Below are 26,359 nucleotides of genomic sequence, written 5' to 3' on the forward strand. Positions count from 1 at the left end.
GTAGAATATTTACCTGCAAAACTTAAAGGAGATAGGTCCAAATACAAGTATTAAACATAGTATTCAACTAGCTCTATACTTGCACTTATATGTGTGTGTTTGTGAGTAAAATCTAGTTATTATAAATATTAAATATATTATAATATCAAATATCTTAATTTATTTTTAAAATAATGATATTAAAAGTATGAAAAATAAGAATTTAATTTATATGCATTGTTAATGTAAAATATTTTTAAGCACATCCAATAAAAATTAGTATATTACAACATTATACATAATGAATAGGATGATAAATCTTTGGTGTCATCTCAATTTCATTTTATATGAACTTTAAAGTTCATGTAAGATAAAATTGAGATGACAAATCTCTAGTGCTTTAAGACACAACGACTTCTCTTAAAAAAACACACACACACACACAAAAACTTAAATTAAATGACTATGATGACATTGATTTAAGTCAAGAAATTGGTAGACAACTTCTTGATATAATGACTGAAGCACTTTCAATATCAAGTTTGAAGTTCATGAAACTTTTGTACGTTCTCTTAATATTTTCACATTTTCAACAAAAATCGTGACTTTCATGCACATTGACCATCGAAAGCTTTCTCCACCACCTGATGGAGGACAATATCTTGTCCTATGATCACACAAATCTGCTGATTTAACAGTTGTTGTCCAAAATCCTCCAATGATAGGACATAATTTTGAAGCATGTAAATCTGGAGGATTGTTTTCTAGCAACATAATAAGAGTTTATCTTCTAGACCATTGCATAGAGCCCATCAGGAAATAGTTCTACCTTTGGAATGATGCCCAATTTGCACTCTGATAGAAAAGCCTTAAGAGCTGGAATCCATTACTGTTCCCATAAATTGACATCTTCTATACAACCACTCTAAAACATGCCCCTAGAAAATTAATGTTGAAATATTGAAATGTTCAAGAGAGACACAATGCTCTCACAGTTCAGTTTCTGACATCGTCTCCTTCCATAGTTTGAATTCTAGTCCTTAACAAAAAGGCTATAGATTGAACAATTTATTTAATGCATATATACATAATACATTTCAAGCAATAAAAAAGGTACTAGGTTATTGACTTAAGAAACAATATGAATGCAGGAAGGTTATCGAGAAACAAAGTAAAAATTGCACCAAGTACAAAAATCAAAATAAAAGCAAACATTATTTTAACAAGATATACAAAGCTGATTGGATTGGATATCCTGCTTGCAGGACTTGGGACACCTGAAACCTGGAGAATGAAAGTCAATAAATGGAAAACAAGCTCAGAAGTCAGCACTTGAAATGGTAAAAAATAAAAAATTTAAGAAAATAGATGTTAGGTTAACAGTGTTTAAATAATGTGATTGAGGTAATTTTTTTTATTAAATTTAATTAAATAAATGTTTAGTATTTTGTTCTTTCCTATTAGTGTATACTAGTCGGCATGGTTAATGTTAGTTAGAACAGTTGCATCTGCTTTTAGGCTTTGGAATTGTAACAGTATGGTTGTGATCCAATCGTTTTCTCATCGTATACCTCTCTGTACTGGCTTATCATTAATGAAAATACACTTTCATTTTCTCAAAGTTCTCTGAGGTCTGAAATATATTTTTCATATGGTATCAAGAATCTGTGCTGCATCTGTGAGAGTGAATCCCCAATCATTTTCACAATTGAACTACTTCACACTGAACTACAAAGAACTAAACTTGGAAATCACTCACTCAAAATTTCTCTTTCACATCAAAGCCATCGTTGATTCCCAGTTTGCTGTTGGTGATCTTATCTCAACTCAAGCAATTAGATGTCATTGTTGAGGGCCTATCAGATGAATATGATGTATGATAATCGTTAAATATACCTTAATTTCATATGTGATTTGAGGCAATTATCTAGCATTTCTGATACATTGAGCCTTGTTTTACCTTAAGATTAGGTTGAAGTGTGAAATATCACATTGGAACTTTAGAATTTAAGTTTTTGGGACTTTTTGTGGACTTTTTACAAGAATTTAAATCGGTTGAAGAAATTGAGCCCTTCTCACTTAAGCATGGCATGTTGTGCGCTTAAGTGAGCCAAGTTAGAAACAAAATGAGGAGCCACTTACATGCCTCGCTCAAGCGAGTGATTTTGAGTGCTTGAGCGAGAGGAATTATAAAGATAATGGATGAAGTTGAGCTCGCTTAAGCAAAATGGGGCTTGAGCAAAGTAAATAGAACAAAGGAAGAACATGAAGGCCTCGCTTAAGCACGACATTTTGTGCGCTTAAGTGAGGAGAGTCAGTAGCTAAACCAAGAGTCCAAGACCTATCAGAAGGCCTCGCTTGAGCGAGATTATTCTCATGCTTAAGCGAGCCTCTTGCCTCATGCCCAAGCCCATATAAGAATATAAAATATTTAAGAAAACTATGATGTCTCCAAGGTTCCAATTCTGATGATCGCAGGACAACCTCTAGTATGTGCATTTTTCTCAGGCCTAATCCAGTCTTCTAGTGGCACAAAAAGCAAAGGGTTGTGGCTATGAATGTATGAATACATGATTTTGATGATGCCAAAGAATAATCAAACAAGGTTGCGTTCAAGATTACTTCAACAAACATTCAAAGGTTAAACATTATTTCAAGATTAATACAAGGTTGCTTCAACAAACAAACATTGCTTCAAGATTAATTTAAGATCAAGTTTTGCCTCAAAACAAAGTATTTCCAAGACATCCAAAAATGTGGTAATCGATTACCAGGCAGTGTAATCGATTACCAGAAGACAATTTTGAAAAAATAGCTTTTAGAAGGGTTTTGAAATTTGAATTTAAAAGCTGTAATCGATTACCAGCAACGGAACTCTTGAAATTCAATTTGAAAAATCATGACCCTTCAAAATATAACTGTGTAATCGATTACCAATGAAGAATTTCAGAAAAAGTTTTTTGAAAAGACACATCTCTTCAAACCATTTTGAAAAGACACGAAGGGTCTATACATATGTGTGTGTGTTTGACTTCAAAAAACAAGTGAGATATATTCTAAGAGAACTTCATTGTCAAATGCTCTCTCAACAACTCTTGGGCAAACACTTGCAAATCTATTGAGAGTTCATCTAGGAACATCAAATTGTATTATCCACTCTAAAGGAGAGAAATCTTTATGTTCATCTCAGAAAGTAAGTTGTAATCAAGAGATTGGTTGTCTCTTGAATTGTGAGTTTTCTGGACATAAGGGAAAAAGATTCTTTGAGTGTTTAGAATTTGTAAAAAAGTTTTTTACAAAGTTAGTGAAAATCTCAAGTGGGTTGCTTGAGGACTGGATGTAGGCACGGAAAATAACCAAACCAGTATAAATCGAGTTTGCATTTCTCTCTTCCCTTATCTCATTTATTTTATTGCAATCAATTTTATCTTACGCATTTAAAACAACATTGTTAAATTGATTGTTTCTTCTTCTTCTTATTCTGCATTCTAAGTCTATCATTTAAAGGGGTGGGGGTTAAAGCTTGTTAGTGGGCAAATTATGAAACTTAATTGATCCCCCTCTTAAGTTATCGAGGCCACTTATCCAACAGTGGCCACCTACTGCAATTGAATATTGCAGCCTTGCTTCAGCTACCTCAGAAATCTTATGGATTCAAACACTACCTCCCAAGCTTCAAGTTTCTACCACACTATCTCCTACCCTCTTTCTGGAATTAAAAAGCAAAATTATCTCATCCTCCTTGGGCTTGAAGGAGGATTATTAGTGTATACAGGTCTGTATCGGGCATCCCTAGCTGTTGGTACAGGTCAGTTGCTGTTAGTATGTTACCGTTAGTATTAGTTATAACAGTTGCATCTATCTTAACTCTTAGGCTTTGCTACTTTAACAGTGTGGTGATGACCCGCTCATTTTCTCTTCACATATAAACCTCTTTGCACTAGCTTATCATTAATGAGAATACTCATTCGGTCTCTTAGACACAATTTCTCAAAATTCTCTCAACTATAGTTTTCTAATACTAGCTATCCTAAGTGAAATAAAATATAAATGGTGAATTGTAAATTTAAAAGTTAGCTTAAGAAAATGACATGTATGCAAAAGTGGGCAAAACTTTTAAAGTACTCTTTTTTTCCCCTTTTGTTTGAAAATAAACTTACTAGTCCTGGTGTATGCATTGCCATCTGTTGAAATTGTCCATCCCCCACTTCTGCAAACAATAGAAGAGAATTTTTTTAAATGATAATACAATTACAATCATTTTAATATTCGTAACCATTCAAGAAATAAGGCTTAATCATGTTTTTGATCCCTCAAATTAGGGTCACTTTTGTTTCTGGCTCCCCAAATTTTAATTTGTTTTTTTTAGTCCTCAATTTGGAAAAAAAAATGCTTATTTTAGTCCTCCCATCGAGTTTTTGGCAGTTTGGTGCACAATTTGGAACAGTTTTATTTTAACCGTAGGAGGGACAAAAAAAACATTTTTCGAAGAACTAAAAAAAAAATGCAAATTTTAATTTGAGGTACTAAAAAAAATGCAATTTTTAGTTTGTGTATTCAACTTACCTGAAGAAAGATCCGTGAGTGTAACAGTTTGGAGTTTCCAACCTTCGCCGAAGTTAGAAAGAAGCGAAGTGGGGCCAAAAGCGATTGGTTCTTCTTCATCCTTCACTGCTTCTATGTGCGACGCAGCCACCAGCGTTCCCTTCAGCTTCCGATTGATCAGCGCCACCGCAAACCCCGCGTCGGTGCCAGCCGCAAACCGCCGTGTCTTGCCGGAGCTTCTGCAATTCACCTCCACGTACTGCGGTGGCGGAGGAGTTTTCCGCCGTGGAGGCGATGACGATGGTGACGGTTGTTGAGCCATCAAAATTCAATTCAACGGTGAGCCAGAGGCATTGAAATCCAAATTGATTTTCTATGATCGAATTTGTTCTTTTGCAGAGAGAGAGAGAACGCACCCAACTTCAAGCCAGAAGGTTTTTTTGGATCCTAAATGGGCCTTCTATCATCATTTAGCACGCCCACATTGCTATTAAAACCCTCTAAATTTGTATTTTTTAATTTCTTTTACTAAATTACCCCTAACAGTTCACACTCCCACACATAATGGAAATAAGTTTCCATTAGGGGTGCTCATGATTTGGGTACATACATAAATATAATCATACCTAATAAATAACTAGATTATAAATGGGCATTATAACTATAACCACAACTAGTTTTTAAAATATGGATATCATTTGATATAACTAGTTATTATTTTTAAAATATGGATAAAAAATTAGTTGTATGCAACCAATTATATAGCAAGTTATATCTAAAAACAATTTATTTGAAATAAAAATTTCTATAAAACTAGATATAATTTTATAACTATAACTATTTTTTAAATATAAATAAGTTATTTGAAATACCCATAACTATAAAATTGGTTATAATTTTATACCTACTTTTATATAACTAGTTATAGTTATTTTTTTAAAATTACATTTTTTGAACATCCCTAATTTTTTGTAGTATATTTGAATAAGTTCTTGTCCTCATACACAACGGATGGATAAGATCTTGTTGAGATACACAACAAAAATATCATATTTTCATTGTGTATCACGAAAAGACTTTGTCGATATATGTAACGAAAATACATTTCTATGGTATATCTCAACTAATCTTTCCATTGTATATCCCCACAAATTACCACCAATTATGTAGATCAATTGATAGGAGATTGTTTTAGTTTAACTAGATATTTCAGGTTCGAATCTTGAGTACGCAATTGCGTTAAATATTTGAAGGGAAAATTTTGTCATCCATAATAGTTCTACTTGACTTAAACATGATTGTGCCAAAGTCAATATTCAACAATGACTCAACATGTATATAACGAACAAAAAATGAAATATAATAATTAAATATTTATTTTTCATCTCCAATCTTCACATTGGTATTCATTGGAGGACTTCCTCCTTCCATCCTTGTCCAAAGCTAAATGAGGCATCATAATCCTACTGCCAAAGCTTGAAATCACAAACAAACAAAAAATTGAACAAATGCAAATTAGAGTTAACCTATTAATTAATTGAAGTGTATAAAAATACCTGGTACATATTCAATTCAACCATTGATAACTAAGTAAATAGTGATAAAAATAATATAAATACAAAAGTTTAACACTGAATGTCGTTTGATTCTACCTCTCCCTCTCTCTCGCCTATATAAACTTGGAAATATAACATTGATTAAGAGCCGGATTTGCCAGAAATAATATTATAATTTTTTTATTTTATTTTAGATGAACTAATAATGCCTTTAAGTACTATCCCATGTCTTATTGTAATACGAAAATGGGGTACATACTGCCAAAACCAAACACAGAAAAAGGGAAAGTAAAGAGAAAAGGGAAAGAAGATGAAGAGGAACAGGTTCAAAGTGCAAGCTAACCGTGATTTTTTGTGTCCACTTGTAAAAACTGGTTACTTTCCCACCCACTCCATCAACATTCCACACTCACCTAATACACAAGACAAAAAAAGGTGGAAAAAGACAAAAAAAAAAAACCAAGATGTACAACTATGTTCTTAACTTCTTATAAATGAAATTCCCAGGCTCATCAGAACAAATAAACTTGTGTTTCTATGCCAAAATCAGCTCACTCTTTCTTGTGCTACAATTCTACTTTACATGGCATATTTTTTTGCATAAACTTTCTTGCTATACTTGATGATAGGTCCTGGCAAGAATTTGCTTTACACAATCATTGAATAGAGAGAGATTTGCATTTTTTTTCAATGTTATTTAGCATACAATATATAGCATTATGAATCCATGTTTAGAAAATTTGTAAGTTCTTTTTCATTTTCAACATTAATGTTGACAATGATTTGAGATTATGGGTATCTCCTACAGGAAGACAATTATGCTCGAGTAAGTGAGACAACTAAAGACGCTTTGACAACAAAACTCTCTTTCTGAGTTTTATTAGAGTTTTTTTTATTATTATAATAGGCATATTACAAAACTCAAAATCGAGATCACTGGTTAAACTGGAATACCTCATGCTGCCAATTGATCTACATGTTTGGTGCTAAAAGTGTTGACAATGACAGTTATTGTAACAGTGGTGTTAATATTTGTTGGATTTGTGTTCCTGGTCCTACTTCATGTTTGTTTTTCCGAGAGAGCTAGGAGAGGATCAATGGTTGAGAGGAGAGCAAATGGGGGAAGAAGCATGTCTATAGATGACTTGGAGAAGCTTCCATGTTATGATTATGTTGACAATTCCAAAGGCAACAACACAAGCAGCCCTGTGGATTGTGCAGTTTGCTTGGAGAACCTAATCACAGGAGATAAGTGCAGATTCTTACCTGTGTGCAAGCATAGTTTTCATGCCCAATGTGTGGACGCATGGCTTCTAAAGACACCCATTTGTCCAACTTGCAGGTGTAATGCTCATTCTCATAGTGGAAACCAAGTTGTAGGTAACAACAATGACTACTCTGTTGCACCAAATAGTGGGTCTAGGGAGAGCCAAAGTCAGCAACATGACAATATGGTTTTGGTGCAGTTGAGAGAAAGCCAAGAAAATGTTCCATCCAGAAATGTTGACAGAGAAAATCCAACATTAGGAAGTCACAACTTGGTCAGAGAGGAGTAGAATCAAGAGAGCACCTAGTAGATTCAATTGGAAATCAGATATCAGCTACCACTTTGCTTCAAGCTGCAGAAATTTGCAGCTTTGTGAGAGGTCAAAATGAGTATTGTTGAGATATTTGAAGAATGATGAACGATGAGTCTTCTAGTGTTATCATAGTTATATATTATGCTGTTTTGCTCCATTTGGTTGTTTTTTTTTTTCGTTCTCTTTTTAATCTTTCAAGCACAAGCATCTCGTTGATTGCACGGTAGATTATTGAATTGTTAACTGAAGTAAAACTTCCTTGATCTCTGGTAAAAATAATTTTGGTTCCTACTCATTAAATGTTAGGGTTATTCATAGACATTTTATTTTATTAACTGTTGTTTTCATCTTAATAATTAAAACATCCAATATTCACCAAGTCTGAATGCTAATTTTGATCAGATAATAGCACCAACAATATTGATAATATCCAAGTTTTGTCTAACTATTTTGGGTTAAACCTTTTCCTCTACCAACAGTTATTTTTAAATTAAATAAATTTTAAAATTAATACTTTCAACTAAATGATTTCAAAATGAACTTAACACAACTATAAAATCACTGTCTTGTGACTTGAAATCACTACTAGTAAAAAATATATAATTGTAGATAAATCAAACATGAAATAACTTTCACCAATGCATTGAAAAGCACAATAACAAAATTAGATAATCTAATTGTAGATCATTTGAGCGAGCATGCACATGTGCCTTTCAGGCTTGGCCCTTGAAAGATTGTGAACTTACATTCCGGATTCACCAATCTAGAAGCCAAAAGTTTTACAAAGGTGTAACCAATCCCGAATGCATATTGACACACGATTCAGGACCTTCTCCCTTTATCCCCATTCTTTCCTCTCCACCCAAAGATGAAACACCATCTTGATAAAACCCCTAATGAGGATCAAATTTCAGCATCATTAATTTGAATTTTTTTTTACAAAATTAAGAAAAGGGAAAAAAATGGATCAAGGTAAGGAAATGAAATAATAGTGTCTCAATTCGGATGAATTAATGAGTTAAGGTAGATTCGCCACATGCAATGGAATTCTTTGATAAGAATCAAAGGGTTCCAAGAAAGAACCAAAGAGAAACACTCTCAATTGGCAGCAAGCTAAATATTCATTAATCAAAAGAACCAAATTTATGATCTTCAAGTCCCCTCTATCATCCTTCTCCACAAGTGAAATCATCTTCATATTAATATCCTCTTGTAGGTTCCTCAACCTTGATCTAGTAACAACTCCTCCCAAGCTAAGATTCTCACCCTTTTGTAGTCCTGCATCACATCTACTGTTCTTTTTTGAGAGTCTGGGATTGTTGAGCATCCCCTGTAGACTGATTGATGCTAGCTTTGGCCTCAGCAAGAAATTTAGGATCAGGCTCGTGTTTATCCGCCGCAGGTTCTCTCATTGCCAAATATATGTAAAATGCTATCACCACATTGACAGATATGACAGCAAGAAATCCGCTCACTAGTGTCATAGAGTATGGGGACAAATTGGATGTTCCTGTTACAAAAAACGAAACACAGTAAGGTGGTAGTTTTGCAACTTCCATTCCATTTTTTGTATGGGGCCTAATTTCCAATTAGCTGGGAAAAGTTAATGAAATGAAAAGGAATTTAATCATAAGTTAGGACACACTGATACATTGTCATTCAATCATGTACTAACATATGGTAAGATTGTTAAATTATACAATAATTACTTTCAAAACCATATCTTGGCTATTGTCTAATTGGTAAACAATGTAAAAATATTTATACTGGCAGTGTATGAAATTAAACTCGATAAAAACTGATAATATCCATTCTCAGCAGGCATCGAGGAAGAACCACTCCATAAATAACTAAGGTTAAATCAACATATGACAGCCTTAGTATGGGAACATTTATTAGATGCCAGTCTTGTAAGACAAGAGAACACTGATTAAAAGAGTAAGAAAATTGCTTAAAGAATTAAGCGGATTTGGTCAGAATTTTGAAGAACTGACTTAAAGCTCTGACAAACTGCTGTTTTCATACGTGCTTAAGTACCATAAATTCTTCTTCAGTACCTCAATGCTTGAGTTTAAGCAATTATGGCATATCCAAGTAACAAATCATTGCTCTCTCTCACATGAAAATTAAAAAATTGAAACTGATCTCCCCAACTAGTTTTACAGATTATAAACAATTCAAACAACAATTTCTAGTTCTAATGAATGGGGTGTGAATGGCATACTTGGTTTAACTAAATACCAGAGATAATGATGCATGGAAATGGATTGGTTGTTTCTTGTATGATCCTCTCTCCTCAGTCTATAAGCAGGAAAGAAGAGAAAGAGACAAAAAAAGAAAAAAAGAGTATCACCATTTAAAAACCATTTCCAAATTGCACAAAATGCTAAAAACTAACTCCAATGTGCAAGTCAACTACCAGTTATCACAGTTTACTTTTTCCGACCACAGATAAGGATTCGGATGATACGGGTTTCTCCATTGTAATAATTGTATTACAAACTTTAGCAAAATAAACTCCATCAGAAGCAGAAAATTACCTTCTTGTACAACAGTATATACTATACCATATGGGATATGGGCAAAGCTACCAATTTCTTTGGAGGCTTTGTATATAGGTATATAGATCAAATTTTCTAGATGATTTGAAAAGACAAATTCTATGTCAGGCATTGTATGAGAAGCACAAGCACTAACATTTCCTCCAAGATCATCAATTGTCAAGACCAAGGGCTTGCTTGATTCTCTTTTTCACTTTAACAACTATTTCCTAAAATAATTTGACGCCACTCAGAACTCAATTTCTTATCCAAATTCTATTAATTTTTTAAAATTGTTTCTAAAACAAGACAAAACAACATCTGGGAGGTGTTTTCTCTTTCTCTTCTATTTTAAAGTGCTCATGGGACAAACTATTAGAAAAAAAGCAATGTGCTCAAGAGAAAATCACTTTCAAACGTGCTCAGGGACAAACAAATCTTACAAAGCAAAAAACTGTTTTTGAACATAGTAAACAAACAAGGCCCAATATTCTCATTTTCAGTTTTCAACAATAAAAAAAAACAGTAAAAAAAATACCATCTCTTGAAAATTACAAGAAACTTTTATACAGATTTCCACCCTTAAAAGGAACTTCACCAGGTTTTCCAGTCAAACTAATAGATAGAATATATAAAACACACAAATTTGAGCACAATTCTACAAAACAACACCCACTTCAAAATAGCAACAACACAAAAAAATCTTAAGTAGTTTAGAATCTTACCAGGAAGTATATTATGGTTAAAAGCATATAAAATTGCAATAGGGATTGCCCACATGAACAGTGATGCAACGAAAAACTTCTGAATCACTCCCATTTTTCTTGCCTCAAATACCTATAAACAAAAAAGAAAGAACAGAAACATAAAAAAAAACTTGTTTAAATTTCAAAATTCCAACCAGATTCATCAATAGAGTTGCAAATAAACTAATAAAGATGCAAATTTTGAATCAGATGGTGCGAGAAAGTTACTGCTACCACCCCAATGTGAAGTTCGTGGCCAAATGAATAGGTATATGCAGTGATTGCGCAGTGAAACTTGCGAATTGGGAATAGACAGAGAGAGATTGAACTGAAACGAAGAAAGAGGGTTTAGGGATTGGGGGAAAGAGAAGAGTCAGCAAAACGCATCGTTCTGGATTGAGGTTATTTTATTTTTGATATAGTACATGAGATTTTTTTAATGTTTATGGTAACTTTGTTATAAGAATATACAGTGTAATTAATGTATTTATCCAATAATTAATATTTTAGTATGTACAGAATAAATATTTATTTTATATAAGTAAAATTTATAATAATAAATACTTTTAACTATATGGATTAAATTATAATTAAAATTTGGAATAAATAAATAAATAAATATTTTTGAACATGTGAATTATATTTTAGATTTATGGAAAATAGTTTATACTGTAACATAATGTTATTAAAATTCAAGGAAGAACCAAAAATATTAAAAATATAGGTTGAAAGAGATAAGTATTTATCTTGCAAGAAAAAAAAACATAAGTATTTCAGAAAAAATCCTAAAAAATGTTTTCGTTAAAGAAAAGATCTCAAAACCATTTTGTCAAAGAATAACATTTAGAAATGATCTCGTTCGAGATAGCTATATAATTTATATAGAGAGAAATGGATACTGAATATTAATATATGTATTTTAAATAATTAAAGGAGTGTGTGCAATATAAAAAAATAATTGTTGTTTGAATTTTTATCCCTATACCCATGACAAGAAATAATTGTTTTGCTCTTTAACCACTAACTCGTATATTTTTACAAATAGTGAAAAAAAAATGCAAGAAATACAAAAATGAGATCCCACTTATAATTAACACAGTAGTTAGTACTTTTCTCGAGAATATTTGTTTTAGGAATAATGATTTTTAGATAATTAGAGAACCTAAATGAACTTTTTAATAATTGAAATATTCTTGAAGGATCTGATTAAACTTTTCAGTTTAATAATTAAGGAACCTAATTTATTTTTGGTAAAAAATAAAATAAAATCAAACAATGTCCAAGAACAAAGAATAGCACGAGCGATGTAATTTTGTTGATGTAAATTTACGATCATCATATGTTAATCTAAATTTACATTTATCATAGACATTTAACTAATCCATGCATCACACTACAACTTCACTATCATTCTTCAATTTAAGGTTTACAAGTTGTGACTTGTTCTGTGTTTAGATTGTACAATAACTATGCTTGATTGTACTAACTTTTATGCTCACTCAAGTTTACCAACCAATAGTTTGATCAAGAGGGTTCCGTAAAAAATAGATAGTTCAAATGAACTTTAGCCTAAAACTCGTTAGCATTTTTGTGTTCATAAAGTCAGTGGCAAGAAGATCAAAAAGTGCTGTGTAAATGAGGATCCCAGCAGATGCTGATTGATAGCAGAAGCCCTTCAACTAGTAGTTCCTTTGGACTGCTTTCGTGGTAGTGGTTGATATGCCAATACCAATATCAATTCCAATTGGGAAAATGAGGCAAAAGAATAGTACCATAAATCCATAATTGCAATCTCATAATATTTAAATTGTGCCTGATAAAAAAAGAAGGAAAAAGTGTTAACAAAAGTGATTTTCTTGAGTAAAAATAGTAAAAACTGATATATAATAAGTAGCAGCGAAATGCAGCCACAATCACGAAGTCCCATGCCTTCAAAATCAGATTCATCTGCTACATCAAAACCAGAGAACACCATTTGTTTTTCTGGCTTGAAGCAACAGTTTAAAATGATCAAATAATTTAAAAACAAGACATTTGGGACCAAGAGATGCACCTATAGATACTAAAAAAATAACATTCTCTTACATTTGAAGGAAGAAAGAACAAAATGTAACTTCACATCAGATTGATCATTTAAGGTACTTATTCTTTACAGGAGAAATAATAATGGTCAAGCAATTAAATGGACTCATTCTATTTTCAGTAATTTCATTACCTAGCGCACCTACAAGTGCTGCCAATGCGAATGAGGTATACATGATTCAAGAGATTCTATGCAGCAAAGCACAGAATGAATTGCCTACATGCATGGGTTTGACAACCATCATAAATGAATAATAGATGACAAGTAATTTTGCAGTCTCCAACAAAAATGTCAACAAATCGATGTTTGAAGATGCAAGGTGAAAGATAATAGCTATACCTGGAAGAGGCTCATCGGGACTTCGAGAATGGTAAATTGTATCATCAACACGTGCTTCTTTGGTTGACTGCATGCCATTTACAGCATAACCAACTTGTCCTGTAAGCGACATTCCGGTATACAAGTTCAGGATGCATGATGCAAATATCTAAAGCTTCATATGACTGACCAATTAGCTGCAGAAGAATTCTTATTCCCCTTGTGCAGGACACCATCAACAACAGCAACATGGCATATTACCCCTTTCTATTATTAGTATGAATCAAGTAAAAGCATGCTTAGAGGAGAATCACTCCTTCCACTATAGGAGCTGGTACATGCTCTATGACTGCCAGAAGGACTAGCTCAAGACCCTCCAAATTGCAAGGAAAAAGTTATGATAAGGTTGAAGACCAAATTGCTAGCTCAAAATTACCAACTGAATGAGATTCTAGCTTCATCCAATTATCACCAACTACCAATAGCTCATACAAATCAAACTGCCCTCCGGCTGAATATAAATATTTAGGTGGCTTGGTCAAATGCTACCATGTTAATGCTGTAGTTTGGGATATAGTGAAGTAGTTATTTATTGCATGAGTTGTAATAAAGGCTTAAATATCCATGCTTGGGTAAGCTGAGGATATTGGTAGTTTAAAGAGCTTCCAAGAAAATTAACGGAGGATAAATAAACTTGAAAAATGTATAGATGATTTTAATAAAAAAATATCTCGGAAGACTTTGATTTTAATTAGCATTACTATAAATAATTCAATCGCAATTCAAAGAAATACACATGTTAACTCAAAGGAAAAATCCACCAAAATCAGGTGGCAATAGTTATATTATGATGCTACATTATAACCCCGGAGGTAGAAATACCAGTAGCATGTCCTCTAGATGGTGGTAAGACAGTTTGCAATTTTTTAATCATCTGGTCAAGCTCCTTCAACTTGTCCATGTCACTTGCCTGCAACAAAAACCTCTCCAACATCAGAAATGATGCATTGCTCATATGTCTTCCTCTCTCCAACATTTGTTTGGAGCACTCAAAAGCATCATGCACCAAGCCCCTTGCGCACAATCCAGTGACCAAAAGATCTAAAGCATGAGCATGGGGACAATATCCTTTCTCCACCAGGTACTTCCATAAACATACACTTAAATCAAGTCGATAATTTTGACAGAAATACTTCATCAACATCACAACTGTCCTTGTTTTCGGAACAAAATTACTCTGAGTCATCTTCTGGTAAAGCTTACTCACACCTTCAATCCCTCTTGACCTCATAAATCCCAAGAACATTGTATGGTAAGTTACACTATCAAGCTCAATGCATTTCTCAACCATCTCATCCATCAAGGAAGAAGCAGATTCAATATCTCTAGTTCTAACCAAAGCAGTAATCAAAGCATTATAAGCACCGGCATCGGCAACCATGTTTCTTGAAGGGATCTCCTTAAACAATTGCCATGCCTTGTCCTTATTTCGAACCAACCCTGCTCCATGAATCAAAGTAGTTATAGTTTCAATGGTAGGGACAACATTCCTCCTCTCCATCTCCTCCAAAAGTCTCAAAGCATCACCAAAACAACCCTTCTTACAGTAAGCATCAATCCTAATATTAAAGGTCACACCATCGGGACTAAAACCGCGTCGGACCATTTCATGATAGAAAAGCTCAACAGAAGTAACATTACCTGATTCCTTGAACCCCAAGAGCAGAATATTCATGGACTTAGTATTGGGACTAAACCGTGGCACCAGCTTCGCGAACACAGACCTGGCCTCCTTCATCTGCCTCTGTGTGCAAAATGCTTTGAGAAGCACATTGAATTCATCAGTGCCAAACTCCCTGCCAACAAACACCTCATCCTCCATCCTTCTAAACCCATCAAGGGTGTCTTCAAAGGACTGGAATTTGGCGATTTTGGAGAGCACAATGCTCATTGATTTAAGGGTGAGCAAAGAAGGGTGGGTTCTTGCAATATCTCGCAACAGGACCCATGCTTTGTCAAAATAACGCATCCTTGTGAGGATGTGGAGGGTCATGTTGAGTGAAGCAGGACTTAGGGGGAAGTGGGAATGGACGAGGGAGTAGTTGAAGAACTCCAAGGCCTTGAGGCCATTGGAATGTGAAGCAAACAAGCGGCCAAGAATGTTTTCCACAAGGGAAGTGGAGAAGGTGGAAGGAGGGAGGAGGTGCAGGAGTGTGGGTTGAAGGGGTTGCAATGGAAAAGGGTGGTCATTGATGGTTCTGGTGAGTGTGTCAACATCAACTGTGGCTTGTGAACATGATTCAGGAGTATCAATAGGATTCAGAAAAAAAATAGGTGACTTCTTTCCATCGCTACAATCGTCACCATTTATGCTGTGCTTATAGAACATTGTTCTTGTCTGGGATTTAACCTTGATTCCCATTTCTCTCTCCACCTAAGACATTTTAAACTTCACCAACTAAGCAACACAAGACAAATAAATAAAGAAATACTATAACAATGTTTTCGGAGAAGCTAAAGGAAAGAGCTTATGCATGAGCGAAGGAGAACCTTAATTCATTTTTTCCTTCTCATTTTTCTTCTCCTATAAGTGTTTATCAAGAAGTTTAGCTTCTCCAAAAGCTAATTTAAACAATTTGAATATCCCACCAAAATTTTAAATTTCTTTTCATCTTTTCAACCAACCCGTTGTCTCCTTCTACCTCATAGTTAACCCAACACTACACTCTTTTTTCAACAAGAAGCAATTTTGGACAATACCCATTTCATCTAACGTGCAAAAACCATACCCAGATGAAAAAATGAAAATTTTAAGCAAGAGTACCTGCAATTTATTAAGAATTTTGAGCTAATTTGAGCTTACAGGAGAACCTTAATTCAATTTTCCTTCTTACTAGTGTTTATTAAGAATTTTGGCTTCTCCAAAAGCTAATTTCAATTTTTTTTTTCATATTTTCAACCATCCCGTTGTCTCATACTACCTCACAGTTAACCCAACACAACACTTTTTTTCAACAAGCAATTTTGGACAATACCCATTTCGTCTAACGTTGCAAAAAAGCATACCCAGATGAAAAAATTGAAAATTTTAAGCAAGAGTACCTGTAATTTATCAAGATTCACATGTTCAGTGGTTGAGAAGCTTCTAACGAGCTGCCTCAAACCTATGGTGCTTTTCTCTCTGGTGCTGTCTAGGCGAGAAAAGCGTTGATGGGTTAAAGGATTGGAATTGAAATTGAAATTGCAAAACAAGTGCAGATATTTCGATTGCTTCATGCTCTTGGAAGCCATTTCACGGTCATGGACTTCTTCAGTCACCGAAGCTGCACTGAACTGCCGGCACCAAAGTGCACTCTATCTCCCACAAAAAAATCAGGATTGGGCCTGCATCTGCATTCTGCACCTCCTTTTTTGCTTCCTGCGCCTCCTAAAGAACAAAAATACCCCTTTCCAGAATGGTAAAATCCCAATTCCGGAAACTCCTTTCCAGAATGTTAATTTTTTTCACTATTCCGGAAAGGGATTTCCAGAATGTTGTTGTGTTTTACACCTTTCTATGCCATTCGTAACTTCTTTCTTGCACCACAGTGGTCAACGACGGTGTTTGGTGGTGGGTGGTTGGATGGAGGGGTATTGTTGTCTGTTTGAGTTTTTTGGAGGTGCAGGAAGAACAAAGGGGTGCGGGAAGCAATTGCCTTCTGTGAATTAGACCTGCTTCTTTAACTTTAAAAAAACGTGATTTTTGAGGCTTTTTTTATATAATTTTTAAGAAATTATTTTTATTAACTTCTGAAAAAAGCACTACAGGTTAAAGTTTTACTTTTTTACAAATAACTTACTATGAATTTTCTTAAATATATCTTTCAATTAAAAAGTTTAAATAAACAAGGTGAAAAAGCTAGTACAAGTGTAAGCTACATTTGGTACCATTTGGAGGGGTTATTTATTTGTAACATCTTTGGGGAATGGGTAGATAATTATTCAGGCTTCATTAGTTAAGTCTCCATGCTGAAATATGACTATCTTGACTGAAAAAATTGAAGGTCTCTGTATAATATGGTAACAGGAAGTTAATTTGTAATTCTAATTATCATATCTCCATTAGCTATTAATCTAGTTTTGCATGGATGCTTCTAATTCTCAAATAACAAGAGAACTATTTTAATAATGTCATAAACATGGCAAGTGAAAAGGGTGAGGAACAGTAACATTCTATTTCTTAAATAACTTTAGACTTGCATTGGCCGGCAACAATGCTCATGGCACACAACAAGCAAAAAGATGATGTTAATTAGTTGTTTTGTTTATGTTGCCATCTGGACGATGCACCCAAATCTCTGAAATGCTTTTCATTTGAGTGTTCTAATAACAAACAAAATAACTGCTTGTCAAACTCTTAAAATGACAATCAACAAGATATTCCAATTATGTGCTTTTTCCAACAAGTGGTTGCATAGACTATTAACCAATCCAATGCTCAATATGAGGAAGTTAGAGTCTCTTTTCTGTCTCTCTCATTTTCGGACAACCAAAAAATGCTTATACTTCATTACAAGTGTTGGTCGTTATTACTATAACTCTTAGTTACATGAATTCTTCTTAAAATTGCATTTAAGAAGAATTGCATTTACTGAATGTGAATTCTTCTTAAAATGCATGAACTCCCTATGGATTTTTGGAATTGGAATAGAACTGTGTTTCCAACATCTATATTGCTTGTTTGTATCTTCATTTTGATCACCACTATGGAGTCGGCAACTTCTGAGGCTGTGGATACAGGTTGCAGCCTCAAAATTCAACTTTCACCTTTATTGAATGATTCAAGAAGTGAAGAGGGAGACTGGGATGAAATCCTTCATAACAAGTGCTGTGGAGCAGCATTCGATGCTTACATCTATGCACTCGGTTGGCGGGCAAATCAAACTGGAAAGATTTACTTAGATTCTACTGAGCAAAGAAATTGTCTGTCTAGAATGAAAAGTTTGAATGATGATGTTTTTGGTTGTGGAATTGAGAACCTAACAAGTGGTGCTGGTGGGTGTTCTGACTTGTTGGTTTCTGATGTTAGGAGTAGATTAGGAAATGAGCTTAGAAGTTTAGATGAAAACTGTCAACAGTCATGTTCTTTGTGCCTGAAGACCTGGAATACAATAGGAGGGACAGATTCCAGAAAGACCAATGCCAAAACTGAAAAAATTGAAGCTGATCTCTGTAGAATTGCAGTTCTTGTGACATTGATAAGCAGCAAAATTGAAAATGTGATGTATGTCAAAACAGTTCTGAGATGCCTTGGAGCACAACATATTTATTCAGGTGAGTGTACACATAAATTTGGATTGTTATCTTATATGAAGTGCTAGTTAACCTTTGTGATCACTCTTCTTTTCTCTAGCAGAAAATCAAATCACAGAAGGCAATAATCAGAAGATGAAGAGGAATATAGGTGCTTAAATGTTTCAATGATTGTGCTTCCAAATATGCATATTGTGGTGTGATCCTCTCTTTTGATCATCATTGCTTTTATGTGGAATAAGGTATATGGATTGTGACTGGAGCAATCATAGGGGTTATATTGATAATACTTATCACTGCATGCTTCATGTCTCGTAGATACTTCAGATCAGCCCCACCAAAAAAAGAAGGTAAGTCCACAATTATTTTAAACTCATGCTAGATAGTATCATAGATTAAGGTTATTATGCTCATGTCATGAACTTTTTTTTTTTTTTTACAGTAACATTTGGAGACATGTTAAGGAAAACTGCCTGTCCTAGAGTTCCTATTAAGGAAGTGTATGCGGCCACAAACCATCTGAATGAAATGAATATCATTGGGAAAGGAACTTCAGGTGAGATTCTTTTTTCTCATCTTGTTGAAAAGCTGGTGGTGACAAAAAATTATTTAACCTAGTCATGAATGAGTCTAGACAAAATCGCAAAATACAATAAGACAGTTAAATCTAAATTTCCTAGATGTCTAGGCATAATACAGATACATATTACTGGGAAATAAGAGCTACAGGAATTGGATAAGTGTTTCTAGAGTTAAAAACTTAAAATCTTGGTTCTTTGCCTTGCCAAACCAATTGAAGACATCCACTTATTTGTTTAAATTGTCCAAGCTTGATTGAAGTTGTATGTATAAGGAAATCTTATTAATGGATTTCAATTTTAGGTAAGGTCTATAAGGGTACAATGACAAATAATCTGAATGTTGCAATAAAGCACATAATCAATGATGATGGAAATGTGAACACTTTTGTCAGAGAAATTACAAGCTTATCTCATGTCAGACACCCTAATATTGTTGCTTTGTTGAGTTACTGTGTTGAGGGAGATGAACGTTTTCTGGTTTATGAACTATGTCCCAATGGGAGCCTTTCAGAATGGCTATTTGGTAATTATAATTTTACCCTTTTTTTGGCATGATTGTTTGAATATGTTTACTCTTCTATCCATGTTCTCTGAAGATTTAACAATTGAATACATCAGGCAAGAACAAGGTGCTATCCTGGATACAAAGGCTAGAAATCGCAATTGATTGTGCTAGAGGTCTTTGGTTCTTACATACTTACCAAGGAGGATGCATTGTTCACCGTGATATCAAGGTCAATCTTTATTATTGTAACATGACATGTTCCAGATTTATTATTGGGGTTACTAAATCTCTAGATATGGATCAATGCTTCTATATCTAAAACTTAGGGAATCCTATTCAATTGTTGACAATATAATGCAATTATAAGGTCAAGTCTCACTCAGTCACTCAGGACTTTCTTTTTTCCCATTTCTTTGGGTCCTAAACTACTTTCTCATGTATACAAAACCAATGAAAGGTCTCAAGTATAATGGATATTTAATAGAGTTACCTACATTTTGCATGCAGCCAACAAATATTCTTCTGGGGTCCAAATTTGAGGCAAAGCTATCAGACTTTGGACTGTCTAAAGTTATTGAGGTGGGCGAAACGTATGTAAGCTCTGAAGTGAGAGGAACATTTGGATATGTTGACCCCGAGTACCAAAGTAACCACCATGTGAATTCATCAGGTGACGTTTACAGCTTTGGAATGGTACTTCTACAAATCCTCTCGGGAAAGAAGGTTATAAATTTGAAACTGAAGAAACCAATGCCACTGAACAAAGTGGTAAGAAACCATGAATCTTAAATATCTTATACTATTTCATGAGTTTTCTTTGAAAAATTGATCCGTTGTGCATATTTTGTATGACATACTTCATTTCTTAGGCAAAAGCATTCACCAGGGATGGGAGGATAACAGGATTTGCTGACCCTAAACTTCAAGGAGAGTACTCTGAAGAAGCATTTGATTTTGCACTTAAGTTAGCACTATCATGTACAGCCCTCAACCAACAACGTCCATCCATGGAGCAGGTTGTCAAAAGACTAGAAGAGGCTCTGTTCATTTCAAAAGGGAGGAAGGCTTCTACTCCAGAAACTCCAGCTGACAATATTTCTAATCCATAAAAGTATTAATTATTTGAGATCACTTTTATAATCAGATTTATGGACATTGGTTTGAAAATTTTTAAGAGAATTTTTTGTTCGTTATTTATAACGGAATTTTGTATTTAGATTCATTGATTACTTGAATCCTAAAAATACTTGTATTAATTTCCTGTGATAGTTACTAAGGACCATTACATAAGACTGGTTGATGAAATCTTTGCCTTTTTTCTTAGTATAAAAGAATCAAAGCCTATTTAATTCCAAACTTAATCAAGTATAGTTCAACTATGCATAAATACTTTTATTGTTGATCTGATGAATAAAATAACTTTTTTTATGGAATTTTTTTTTTCACTTGAGGCTGCAAGTATACTTCAACTATGTCTGTTTCTTAGCAAAAAAGAATCTAAGCCTATTTAAGCTTTCTGACACCAAGGGTTCTAACTTCTAACAGAAGGTAATTTGAGGCAGAAAAGATTGACACAGAAAACCTTTATTTGTGCAATAACATAGGCTAATTCAATGCCTTAGGAATGTTCCATGAAAGATGCTAGTTCTTCTTTAGGTAAGACATTATGAACATGAAAACTTAGTGTGGAAAACTACAACCATGCGGGATTCTTCAAAGCAGTGACAACAGCTTTAACTTGAAGGTAGCTTCTAAGGCTGTAGATTCCCCTTACTCTCCCTTGTCCACTCATCTTATATCCACCAAAAGGTATTGCTGCATCAAAGACATCATAGCAGTTGATCCATACTGTTCCAACTCGCAATGCGCGCATCAAGGTGTTGGCAGTGTCCATATTTTGAGTAAAAACTCCAGAAGCCAGGCCATAGGAAGTTGCATTGGCTCTTCTTATCACTTCCTCTAGATCCCTATGATTTATTTCAAAACAGAATAAGTAGGATTTAAGAGAAGGAGCTACTGAAGAATGTCAAAGTACAAACATGATAGCACTTTTATCGAATGATTTATAGCATACTTGAATTTCAAGATAGATTGTACTGGACCAAATATCTCATCTTTTGCTATCAACATGTTGTCCTGTAATAATAACAAGGAAATCAGTTTAGTTATTTACTTCTGTTTTGTAGTTATGTTACTACTTGTTCAGAAATAAAACCATTGTTAATTGTAAGTATCTTGCCTGAACATTTGAGAAAACAGTGGGTTGGATGTAATAGCCTTTGGAGCCAATTCTTTGACCACCAGATTCCAGTGTAGCACCATTTTCAACGCCTGATCTTATGTACTTCATGATCTTCTCGAATTGCGCAGAATCAATCTGAAACACATACAATTATCAATTCATCACCCTTTAAGATGCCACCTACTTAGCATTTATCTACATAGTTAAAAAAAATGAAAACTCTGTTAGTATGAATGAGAAATTGCAAAACCATAAGGTTCTCTTACTTGCTATAACCAAAGATATTGAAAAACTTAGGATGTTATTCTTATTTCAACCAAAGGTTCTCTTTGATTTAAGGTTCATTAGGTAATAGAAGATAGGAGGTAGTCATAGATACCTGAGGACCTTGCTCAACTCCATTTTTGAAAGGGTCTCCAACTACACGTTTAAGAGCACGAGCTTTAGCCTTTTCCACAAATTCATCATATATGCTTTCATGGACAAATGTGCGAGAACCAGCACAACAACATTGCCCCTGTAGACAAGCAAAACAAAACAGCTTGAACCATATTGGATCATCATGCAATAAATAAATAAAAATTGAGAATGCACTGTTCTCATTTTTGTGAATAATAACGTAAGAGAAATGCTACCAACACAGTCTTTAACATACTATTTTGAACACACTCTTTACTGTTGGCTGAAATTTATTAGAAATCACAAATTTTGTGGATCTCACTTTTTATTTAATGAGTCTCGCTAATGCTTTTGTAGTTCTCAATAAATTTTAAGTAGAGTGTATTGTTATCACTCCTCATAAAATAAACTAGGATCATCAAACCTGATTAAAAAATAAAGCAAAATGTGCAGCCTCAACAGCTGCATCAACATCAGCATCCTCGCACACAATGAATGGAGATTTTCCACCCAGCTCCAGAGTTACTTCAGATTGCTGTGTGCAGACAGTTCTAGTACACGTTTACCAGTGCTAGTAGATCCTGTGAAAGCAAGCTACAAAAACAAAATCAGTCAACTTTTAGTTTACTATTAGCTATTAGGCCATGTAGGCGGCATAAATTAATGCATATTTGTATTGTAGACTGTAGAGAGAATAAGGCAAATGAAGATATATTTTTTTTGGATGAAATGTGTTTTAGTTCCCTCAAAATTGGTTTTAACCCCTAAATTTAAAAAAAAAAAATTTGATCCTCATATTTATAAAATGTGGTGAATTTTGTCGCTAACCCTATACTTTATTTTGACTTGAGCAGGGACAAAATTCACAACATTTCATAAATACAAGGGCCAAAGCCATTGTTTTTACAATATAGAGACTAAAACCAATTTTGACCAATTCTTGAAATACATACAACACATTTTACCCATTTTTTTAAGTCTCAAGAATTCTTCCTCTAAATCTTTTGAAGTACCTTATCAACGTCCATATGACTACACAGCGATGCACCAGCAGTAGCACCAAAGCCAGTGATAACATTCAGAACACCAGGAGGAAGTCCTGCCTATTGAATCAAATCCATCAGTGAGGACCATTAAAAAGGTATAGACACATGCAGGACCACAATCTATTTGTGGTAAGCAATTTTGAGATTGCAGGCTTAAGTTCATTTCAATTGAAGCTTTCGATTTCCTAGAGGTCCAGTTAATAATGGTGACAATTGTAACATTGAAGACTTATACACATTCTCTTTAATGGAAGAGGTATTTTTTTTGTTAATTTTATTTTGGCTAGGCTTAGGTTATTGATCTAGCATTGGTAACAGCTAACAATTAAGCTTGAAGAAGAAAATGTTTCTGTAGCCTTCATCTCGGTCAAGAATATTCGGTTCATTTTTGGAGGGTAGAGATTTCAAAGTCAATGATAGCAATACAGTCCAAAGGGAGAGTAGGCCCAAGAGGGTGCAGAAGACACCAGCATATCCCTTGTCCGACAGCACTGTCACAATTATAACAAAATAGCATGTTTCCACTATTCTATTATTTGCAATTCTATTATCATTATTATCTTTTTCTGTTATGGGTCATGAGTGTCAAGCCTTATCCGTTGTATGATCACAATAAATATACCATGGAAAGGAAATAAGAATCAGAGAAGAATTATCAAATATAGGTTAGTGTAGTTAGCTAGTCCTCTGCTCCTAACAGTCAAGCCATACAAGAACAGAAAAGAGGAACTAGTCATCATATACGATAGCGAAGGTATGGAATTTAATTGTGATTGCAGCCCTATAAAAGAATAAGAAGATGGTCACAAAAGTGAAATCCAAGCCAGTATACACATAAATGGAAACATTTATAGGTGTGGTACATAAGGCTACCTCAAGAAATGGCTTTGACACATAAAGGGCAGAAAGTGGTGCCTGCTCTGAAGTTTTTATTACAACTGTATTACCACAAGCTAATGCAGGTGCAGCCATCCATGAAAAAATAAGAAGTGGGAAATTCCAAGGAACAATCTGCCCTGCTACACCAATTGGTTCATGCAAAGTTTGGACATGGTATGGTCCATCAGCCGGAACTGTTAGACCATGAATTTTATCCACCCAACCTGAAGAAAACAGAAAGAATACCAAAGAACATCAACTTGTTATACAATACTATAACTACAAAATAGAAGAATTCAAAGATAATGGAATTACCTGCATAATATCGGAATAAGCGTACCACCATAGGTATTTCAACCTTAGCAGCCTGTTCATAAGTCTTCCCACTATCCCATGTTTCAATTGCGGCAACTTCATCATTGTGTTTCTCCAATAAATCAGCAAAGCGCAAAATTATACGCGATCTTTCCTAGAGAAGGTCATCAAAGATAATGATTAAAATTTGTTGAATATAAAAAACGTGTAGCATCTTGTAGTCCAAAAGAAAAAATGCAGCATCAAAACAGCTCCATATTGAAATTTGTAGAACAAATAAGTATTAGATGATGTTTCAATACATAAGCTGTCATCTTTGGCCATGGTCCCTCATCAAAAGCCTTGCGAGCAGCACGAACAGCACGATTTACGTCTTCAGTGTCACCTTCAGCAACATTGGCAATTACATCTCCAGTTCTAGGATCAAAGGTTGGAAAAGTTTTTCCTAACAAAGGTAAAATAGTTAAAATGTTATATTAAGTTTCTATAGAATAGATTGTAATGTTTTCATATGAATGAAACAACAATGTTTTAAGTACATAAAGGTAAGATATTAACCAGAAGCTGCATCAACAAACTGTCCATCAATTAGAAGCTGACTATGATCAATTTGCACTGGTGCTATGCTAGGCTCCACATCAGCAGCAGCAGAAGCACCAATTCCACTTATACTTCTATGCCAGTGAGAACATAGGCCTGAAAGTTTAGTCAATAATGTTAAGATATGATCAGCAATGAGAGATGATAGTGACACTCTCTCTCTAAAACTCTCTCTATGATTGGTTGAAATTTATTGGAAATTGCCATTTTTAGTAGGTTTTGCTTCTCATTTAATGATTCTCTCCTAATTTATATTGAATGAGAAGCTGAAACCTGATTTTCAATAAATTCTAACCAATTATATAAAGATTCATTAACTAAAGTGTGATGCCGTATGATATTTTAAAAATATTGCATCCCAAACTTTATTATTATCTTTCAAACACAAACATGGATCAATATATGTAAAATAAAATAAAAAGAAAACTATGCAAGTAAGATCTCTATAGTTGAAGTGCTTGAAATAGAAATATTATATTACCATTATATTTAAGTAATATGGACGCATATATGTTATAATTTCATTGGCTAAATAAAAAAATATCAAAACCCTTTTAAACTAAGAAAATGTTCACTTTTAATCCTTTCAAAAAATAATCTCTCTTTCCCCTTTCAAATAAAAAAATAATAATCTCTTTCCAGTCTTTCATTTATGTGACTGTGTCAAGTCTTGTCGCTGTTACTAACATTATCGATTGAGGTGGCGAAAAAACACAAACTACACTTGACAAAATTTCAAAAAATGAAAAATCAAAATGACATTATTGTCATGGGACTAAATGCGAAATTTTTCATATTTGTTGAGTTTATAAAATATTTAATCCTTCAATTTTTAACTTTATTTTTTAGTTGAGAATGAGAAAAGAAGATAATGATGTTCATTTTGTACAATTTTATTCATTGAGTGGAGAATGGTCAATCGCAAAGTCTTAGTTATATGATTAAATTAATATACCATGCTACTCTCACAAGCAAGTCACCACTTATCATTCAGCAATTTGCCAATTTGCACCAAACTTTTGTTTTTCACTATCGATTAGTAAGTGATTTCTGCCATCATTTGGAGCCAACAAGAACAGATCAATGAAAAAGATATTTACTTGATACTAGTAGTGGGTACCATGTCTGATGTCATGAAATTGAGTTAAAATTT

The 26,359-nt window shown here is 34.0% G+C and overlaps 5 protein-coding genes and 1 pseudogene across 7 annotated transcripts; 2 read left to right on the forward strand and 4 right to left on the reverse strand.

Annotated features, from left to right (window-relative positions):
• Positions 1 to 894: 894 nt before the first annotated feature.
• On the reverse strand, positions 895 to 5,005 carry LOC100819460 (uncharacterized). Its single transcript, XM_003553851.5, has 3 exons — positions 4,546 to 5,005; positions 4,140 to 4,189; positions 895 to 1,263 (listed from the first exon to the last, which is right to left on the reverse strand). The coding sequence occupies exons 1-3, from the start codon at positions 4,844 to 4,846 to the stop codon at positions 1,096 to 1,098; spliced, it is 519 nt and encodes a 172-aa protein (XP_003553899.1). The 5' UTR covers positions 4,847 to 5,005; the 3' UTR covers positions 895 to 1,095.
• A 1,594-nt stretch (positions 5,006 to 6,599) lies between these two features.
• LOC102660713 (RING-H2 finger protein ATL48) lies at positions 6,600 to 7,936 on the forward strand. Its single transcript, XM_014771718.3, has one exon. The coding sequence runs from the start codon at positions 7,082 to 7,084 to the stop codon at positions 7,634 to 7,636; it is 555 nt and encodes a 184-aa protein (XP_014627204.1). The 5' UTR covers positions 6,600 to 7,081; the 3' UTR covers positions 7,637 to 7,936.
• A 605-nt stretch (positions 7,937 to 8,541) lies between these two features.
• LOC100500114 (VMA21-like domain containg protein) lies at positions 8,542 to 11,355 on the reverse strand. Of its 3 annotated transcripts, none has more exons than NM_001350067.1 (3): positions 11,175 to 11,354; positions 10,926 to 11,037; positions 8,542 to 9,170 (listed from the first exon to the last, which is right to left on the reverse strand). In NM_001350067.1, exons 2-3 carry the CDS (start codon positions 11,017 to 11,019, stop codon positions 8,950 to 8,952), a joined length of 315 nt encoding a protein of 104 aa, NP_001336996.1. In that variant the 5' UTR covers positions 11,020 to 11,037; positions 11,175 to 11,354; the 3' UTR covers positions 8,542 to 8,949. The 3 variants fall into 3 exon arrangements, with proteins under 3 accessions (NP_001336996.1, XP_025982726.1, XP_025982727.1); XM_026126941.2 differs by having other exon boundaries at positions 8,650 to 9,170; positions 11,184 to 11,355; XM_026126942.2 differs by having other exon boundaries at positions 8,650 to 9,170; positions 11,181 to 11,351.
• A 979-nt stretch (positions 11,356 to 12,334) lies between these two features.
• LOC100778650 (pentatricopeptide repeat-containing protein At3g61360) lies at positions 12,335 to 16,743 on the reverse strand. Its single transcript, XM_003553860.4, has 4 exons — positions 16,450 to 16,743; positions 14,230 to 15,781; positions 13,369 to 13,467; positions 12,335 to 12,759 (listed from the first exon to the last, which is right to left on the reverse strand). The coding sequence occupies exons 1-4, from the start codon at positions 16,636 to 16,638 to the stop codon at positions 12,749 to 12,751; spliced, it is 1,851 nt and encodes a 616-aa protein (XP_003553908.2). The 5' UTR covers positions 16,639 to 16,743; the 3' UTR covers positions 12,335 to 12,748.
• Positions 16,744 to 18,092: 1,349 nt separating this feature from the next.
• LOC102663798 (probable serine/threonine-protein kinase PBL21) lies at positions 18,093 to 21,157 on the forward strand. The gene is made up of 7 exons (XM_006604889.2): positions 18,093 to 18,660; positions 18,882 to 18,989; positions 19,082 to 19,195; positions 19,522 to 19,743; positions 19,839 to 19,954; positions 20,233 to 20,493; positions 20,595 to 21,157. Exons 1-7 carry the CDS (start codon positions 18,093 to 18,095, stop codon positions 20,832 to 20,834), a joined length of 1,629 nt encoding a protein of 542 aa, XP_006604952.1. The 3' UTR covers positions 20,835 to 21,157.
• A 136-nt stretch (positions 21,158 to 21,293) lies between these two features.
• LOC100792866 (benzaldehyde dehydrogenase, mitochondrial-like) lies at positions 21,294 to 25,387 on the reverse strand (annotated as a pseudogene).
• Between the last annotated feature and the right edge of the window lie 972 nt (positions 25,388 to 26,359).

This window comes from Glycine max, chromosome 19, assembly GCF_000004515.6.
Source record: "Glycine max cultivar Williams 82 chromosome 19, Glycine_max_v4.0, whole genome shotgun sequence".
Taxonomy (NCBI): Eukaryota; Viridiplantae; Streptophyta; class Magnoliopsida; order Fabales; family Fabaceae; genus Glycine; species Glycine max.